This window comes from Carcharodon carcharias, chromosome 2, assembly GCF_017639515.1.
Source record: "Carcharodon carcharias isolate sCarCar2 chromosome 2, sCarCar2.pri, whole genome shotgun sequence".
Classification (NCBI taxonomy): domain Eukaryota; kingdom Metazoa; phylum Chordata; class Chondrichthyes; order Lamniformes; family Lamnidae; genus Carcharodon; species Carcharodon carcharias.
In genome coordinates, this window is record NC_054468.1 from 85898318 (window position 1) to 85905398 (window position 7081).

The 7081-nt window shown below is 42.5% G+C and overlaps 1 protein-coding gene across 1 annotated transcript; it reads right to left on the reverse strand.

Annotated features, from left to right (window-relative positions):
- Positions 1 to 616: 616 nt before the first annotated feature.
- On the reverse strand, positions 617 to 4238 carry LOC121275282 (G-protein coupled receptor 55-like). Its single transcript, XM_041182725.1, has 2 exons — positions 4169 to 4238; positions 617 to 1725 (listed from the first exon to the last, which is right to left on the reverse strand). Exon 2 carries the CDS (start codon positions 1710 to 1712, stop codon positions 777 to 779), a length of 936 nt encoding a protein of 311 aa, XP_041038659.1. The 5' UTR covers positions 1713 to 1725; positions 4169 to 4238; the 3' UTR covers positions 617 to 776.
- Between the last annotated feature and the right edge of the window lie 2843 nt (positions 4239 to 7081).

A 7081-nucleotide genomic window follows, 5' to 3' on the forward strand; every position in this document is an offset into this window, starting at 1 on the left:
CATTAATAAATTGAATTAATTAGTTACAAAGAACCTGGCATTGACAGTTATCATTGATTGTTGTAAAAACCCATCTTGGTTTGCTAATGCCCTTTAAAGGGGTAACCTTTATGTGACTACATGTGACTCCAGACACTCAGCAATGTGGTTGACTCTTAACTGCACTCAAGAGCAATTAGGAATGGGCAACAAATGCTGGCCTTGCCAGCGACACCCACATCCCCTGAAAGAATGAAAAAATATTCCACCGTGGGGGCTTGCACACAGATTTAGGCTGGCACTCTACTGCAGTACTGGGGGAGTACAGCACTGTTGAAAACATTACTTTCAGATTGAGACATTGTGTCTCATCTGCCCTTTAAGAACATAAAAGATACCATGGCATCATTGAAAAAGAATTGGGGAGTTCTCCCAGTTTCCTGGTCAATATATATCCCTCAACCACCATCACCTGAACAGGTTATCTGGTGATTATCACATTGCTGTTTGTGGGACCTTGCAGTGTGCAAATTGGCTGCCGTGTTTCCCAAACTGCAACATTGACTTCACTTCAAAAGTACTTAATTAGCTGTAAAACATTTTGGGACTCCTTAAGATTGTGAAAGGTGCTATATAAATGTCCGTTCTTTCTACAAAGTACTGAAGAAATTGCCTTGTGTGTATGACGAATCAACTATAATGTTGACGAGAATGCAATCAAATGAACTACCAAGGGCAGAGTAAAAAGGCATGACACAAAGTTCATAATAAATGTGGTAAAGCAATCCTGAATCTGGCTAAACGCTCATATCATTGACCGAGAAAAGGGGAACCAAGGATCTTTTGGTGCTTAAGCCCTGGTCCCGAAATTCCTTCGCGACAAAATAGTAGCAAATGGCATCGAGGCAGCAGTTGACATTGGCTAAACACATGGCACCTTGAACAAATAAACTGATGCTTCTTCGCGTTGAGCAGTAATCTCTGCCAATGATGTCCTGCCGCACTAAAAACTGAAGGAAGATGCCAAGGTGGGTGGGCGCAAACGAACAGATGAAGATTGCCAAATTGGCAATGATGATCCTGATGCAGACCTGGCAGTTTCCGGGAGCCTCGCTTTGTCTCTGCAGAAGTTTCCTGATGATGCGGACTGAACAAAAGACCATAATGGCCATCGGGATTACAAAGCCCAGCAGTTCCACAAAGGCTATCAGTCCTGGGTTCCATGACTTATCGGAGAATCCATGGAAACAGATGATGGTGGAGTTAGTGGAGTCTGGGCTGTCATGGAACCCATAGATCGGGATGCTCCCCAACCACACAGAGGTCCAAATGACAAGGCAAATCATCACAGTGTTCCGGGGAGATCGGAAAGCCCTCGCATTCAATGGGTGGATGATGGCAAGGTAGCGATCGATGCTGATGGAAGTGATGATGAAGATGCTGGCATACATGTTGACAAAATAGAGGGACTCTACAAAGGAGCAGAAGGCCCTGTCAAAGGGCCAGCCCCCATCCTGGTCAAGCATCTTAAAAGGAAGGGAAAACAGCAACAATATGTCTGCCAGGGCAAGGTTGCTCATGTAAATGGTTGATTCTGTCCATCTCTTGATCTTGCAACAGAATATGAGGAGAGCCAGGAGGTTGAGGGGCAGCCCCAGAATAAAGGTAGGGATGTAGATCACCAGATTCATAGTGCTCTCCTCCTCATTCATATTAAACTCACACAGATCCATGGTTTGGTTAATCCTGAAAAGGAAAAACATGACTTAGAGCCCAGTCACTTTGTTTAAATCAAGAGGGTAGAAATCATGACCAATTATGTTACGTTACAAAGACAGATGATGAGTTCTCATTGCCGACAGGAGCTTAATTCACCAATAGCACCTTTGGAAATTCAGGTAGCACAGACTCCGAAGTTACCTTTTTACTGTATGCTTGTATGAAATTCCTCCCGCTGCTTTTATAATAGAGGCATTAATAAGCTGGTGAAAGTTTTTATTAAAATAGCAGAGAAAGGCTTGTTGGAGCAAGTTTGTGAAGCATTCAAATGATAGAACCAGCAGCAATCATTTCTATCTTCTGTTCTATCTTTCTCACATCTCATGTTGTGACCTGAGATGCACTGCCTGAATGGGTGGTGGAAGCAGATTCAATAGTAACTTTCAGAATGGATATATATTTGAAAAGGAAAACATTTACAAGGCCATGGGGGAAGGAGTTGGAGAGTAATTGGATAGATTTTTCAAATAACTGGCAGAGCAAAGTGGGCCAAATGGTCTCCCTTCTGTATGATTTTGTGTGCCTCTGTGTGCTGTGTGATTCCAGGATTCTATCTCAAACATTATTCACAAAACTTACCATCTCTAACTTGCAGATGATTACATATCTGCAGTTTACTTCAGCTTTTATCATTTGTAGGCGTTCTGAACTTCAAAGTGCAGCTCAACACATGACAGATAGATATTCTCAAGCACTGAAATATTCTTTGAACCAACTCCATTTAAAACTCCTGGTCAGAAATCATTATTATTTGTTTAAATTGCATGCAACTAACTCTCCAATTCCTTTGTTCAAAATGCCAACTGCCCATTTTGATTCCATGCTTTATTTCTTTGCCCCAGTAAGTTAGCCATCTCAATCTTGACTGACCTCCAGCAATTATACCCACACTCGATTAATGCATTAATGGTGAATCAATTGTTTCAAGCACTCCTTCAATTAGATGCACCATTTTCTGTGGTGGGTGCTTTTGTCCTCCATAATAAATATTAAATTCAGAATTAATTAATTAATTCTGCACAGCAACAAAGACAGAATGCCTTCTGAGTGATCAGCCGAGCAAGACCGACCAGGCAGAGTAAAAATAGCAGTGTAGAGGACTGACAAAAATCGGAGGTATTTAGGCAAAAGAATTTGCCATCAGTCAAACTACTGTTCAGACCAGCTTGAAATTTAATGGCCCATGCAACTGAGCTAATTTTTGCAGATGGAGAGTTACCTTGTTTTTGAGTAAAGAGTCCAGAAGAACAATTGAGATGAGAAAAGCCCTGTCAGTGGGCTAAGAACTCCTAACAGATTTTTTGACCTAAGTGCATTTTTTTGCATCTGATTTTAAATTATACTTTTTGTATGATTTTTATGTTGCAAGTTGAGTAATGTACAAGGCTGTCCACTGCATAGTTGAGATAAATCAAATATATTAGTTCAAGAATAATTTCCTTTACATTTGACCACATTATGACCATCTCTCCAGCCCGACTCTCTCTTCAGCCCGGTTCCCCCTCCAGCCCAACTCTTCCTCCAGCCTGACTCTCCCTCCAGCCCGACTCTTCCTCCAGCCCGCCTCTCTCTCCAGCCCAACTCTTCCTCCAGCCCGACTCTTCCTCCAGCCCGACTCTTCCTCCAGCCTGACACTCTCTCCAGCCCGACTCTCTCTCCAGCCCAACTCTTCCTCCAGCCCGACTCTTCCTCCAGCCTGACACTCTCTCCAGCCCGACTCTCTCTCCAGCCCGACTCTCTCTCCAGCCCGACTCTTCCTCCAGCCCGACTCTTCCTCCAGCCCGGCTTTCTCTCCAGCCCGACTCTTCGTCCAACCCGACTTTCTCTCCAGCCTGACTCTCTCTCCAGCCCGACTCTCTCTCCAGCCTGATTCTTCCTCCAGCCTGACTCTCTCTCCAGCCCGACTCTCTCTCCAGCCTGACTCTCTCCAGCCTGACTCTCTCTCCAGCCCGACTCTCTCTCCAGCCCGACTTTCTCTCCAGCCTGACTCTCTCCAACCCGACTCTCTCTCCAGCCCGACTCTCTCTCCAGCCCGACTCTCTCTCCAACCTGGCCTCCACTGAAAATCAACTATTTCAGGTTTTTGAGCTAGTCATGGTTTTATGGTGTTTGTGATTGAGTTAAATCTATTTCTTTTCCATGCTTTTTGAAAATGTCTCCATTGGCAAATTCGAAAAGCGAGGCTGCCAATTATGCGCATTACATCACATCGAATATATTTTATAAGCATCGTGCATGCATTTTCACCAGACCTTTTGGCTCCAGTCGTCAAATCTTTACACCTCACTGAAAATGGGGATCAGATAAATCAGCTACTGACACATCAGTTTGTCAAGCTAACTTCTAAAATACATACAAGTATATAATTCCACTTCATTAAAATTATTTCTAAATACAGAGGTGCACTTACGTTATATTAGTCAATGGTAGACTTGCTGAAAAGTGGATGAGTACGCCTCATCCACCCTTGTACAAATATCGGTATGTCACATAAAACAACACTAGAACTTTTAACCACATCCTTTGCCATTGCCTCCCTGCCCAGGTTCCTTCTGCCAGAAAACCTTCTTTATAAATCAGTAAAATGTACCTACCTGTGCCCCGCGACCCTCTGGCTCCATTCCTGTTTAGATGATTTCCGATTTACGTTTCTCTTTTTGCAATGATTTTTTGCCTCTGTCCCTTCGGCCTGACATAGTGAATTGTGTCCATTTTGGAGTGATTCTGAACTCACACTTAATCCTCAGGTTTCCTCAGCCCCAGCTCTGTACCCGTTTTTACTCTCCTTCTAACCAGCTTACGACCTACTGGGTTTGTAAATATTCCTAGCGTGACTGAGAAAAATTTAATGGTTAGCAAGTTATCTTCATGTGGGTGTTAAACAGTCATAACAGCTTTTGAAAATGAAAGAGCATTCTGAGCTTTTCGTGTTCAGCTAGTCTAGCAGCAATCTGTGACTAGCACTCAGCAGGAGGAATACAGAGCACCACACTAAATAAATCTAGTTTAAGCCTGACTGTTGTTCAGATTGAACCCAGAATGGGAACAGCAAACAGCAGATTGACAGCGGTGATATGGAATATTATAAGGACACCTAGGAGATCTATGCAAGAGAAACCTCTTCAGAGATACGGTAGTGGGAGTTGAAAATGTATTGATTTTCTGATTATTTAAAGAAATGTAGTTGAATCATGAATGTTAGCAACTTTTTCAATAATTTAGTGAATTAAATTCTCTCAAACATGCCAGAAATTTTCAGAAGGATGCAAAACAATAATAGAGAGGTCTTGTGGTAGTGTTAGAAGTTCCAGGTTCAAGTCCTAGTTCAGGACTTGATGGCCATGGAAGGTGTATTCATAACATGGCCAAAGAGGTTGATTATCAACCTGTAAACCCTTCCAGTATGGCTGATGGCAGGAGGTAAGAGTGGGAGAGTTCCTTGTTCAGCCGTACTGCAGAAGGCAACAGCAAACCACAGCAGCACTTTGCCAAGCATAATGATGGACCAATCCAATGGAAGTCCATGATTGCCAACACCTTCTTACGGCATGGTATCTGGAGGAGATAAAACAATAGCGTTGGGAAAATGGAAGATTTCAACTGTTCCAATATAAACTAGGTGAAAAAATAAAGTGCAAAGTGGGAAGAAAGCATAGGGATTTCTGAAATGTGTACAGGAGAATTTTCTTCATCAGTCTGTTTCCAGCCCATGAAGCTGGATCAATTTCTAGGAAATGAAGTGTGGCCAATGGAATATGTTTCGGTGGGAGAGCATTTTGGAAACAGTGATCACAATGTCACAATGTGAAGTTGCCTTGCAGATTGGAGGGAACCATATAGTGGTGTTTCCCAAAGGTCAGTGTTAGGGCCAGTGCTCTTTTTGACATAAATTATTAACCTGGACTTGGGTATACGGGGCATCATTTTAAAGTTTGCAGATGGCAAAAGGCTTGGAAGTGTAGTAAACAGTGGGGGAAGTAGTAACGGACTTCAGGAAGACGGACTGGTGAAATGGGCACACACATGGCAGATGAAATTTAATACTGAGAAGTGTGAAAAGAGGCTTTTGGGGAGGAAAATGATTAACAGCAATAAAAACTGAATAGTACAATTTTAAAGGGAGTGTAGGAACAGGGAGTCATGCACAAACCTTTGAAGCTGGCAGAATTGCTTGATATGGCTGTTTAAAAAATATATGCAAGATCCTTGGCTTTATAAATAGATAGCAAAATTGGTAGCGTTGGGAAGTTATAGTTGGGGTATTAGGGCTGGGGAGTTATAGATAAAGTTATGGCTAAGAAGTTTTTTTTAACTCATTCTTGTGATGTGGGTTTCACTGGCAAGGCCACCACTTATTGCCCATCCCTAATTACCCTTGAGAAGGTGGTGGTGAGCTGCCTTCTACCTGGGGATGGGGATTGAGATGTCTGGAACATTGGCTGTAAGGTATGATTTGAGGAATATGGCTCTGTTTTGCTATTACTTGACTATTTTCTAGGACACATCTCTCAATTTTGGCACAAATCCCCAGATGTTAGTGGAGAGAGCTTTGCAGGGTTTTGTATAGGTTTGATACCATGCTAGTCCACTTCAGAGAGCAGTTAAGAGTCAACCAAATTGCTGCAGGTCCGGAGTCACATCTAGGCCAGAACAGGTAAGGATGGTAGATTTCCTTCCCTGTAGAACATTTGTGAACAGGATAGGTTTTTATGACAATCTGGTAGTTTCACGGTTAATATTATTGCGACTAGTGTTTTGTTCCAGATTTATTCAAGTAACTAAATTTAAATTCCCCAGTTGCTGTGAATTCATGACTCCAAATAATTAGTCCAGGCCTCAGGATTACTAGTCCCGTAACATATCCACTGTCTACCATCCTTTTAATGATGCAAAATATTAATTAGGAATTCAGAATGAAGAAAAGATGTAGGCCATCCATTAGACTCATCTTCAATTCCCTTTACTCCCTCTGGGTTCAGCTCAGGAACGCTCATCTAGCCTCCCTAATCCAGTTTCTACTGGCATTAGCAAAACTTCCAGCACCTAAGATGTTGTGCCTCTCATTTCAAAGCTGCTTTATCTAGTACCCCATTTCAAACCTTCACTTTCCAAAGATACATAGTCCCATGCACACCTTCCCAACGCTCCATGTTTAAATCCCATCAGTCTGTTGTCTTGCTGAGAACATTCTGAGCAGCAACACCAACAACATTTTGCGGAACTGACTAAATGGATTATCCCTTCTCATTCTCCTTGAGTTGCATTTAAGTAAGGAGTAAACTGTCATACATATATTGTAATGTAGGGAATGTGGCTGCCAATT

What these genes read in the sequence shown, in the direction of transcription:
- LOC121275282 (XM_041182725.1), bottom strand. Translation starts at nt 1,712, where the DNA reads ATGGATCTGTGTGAGTTTAATATGAATGAGGAGGAGAGCACTATGAAT.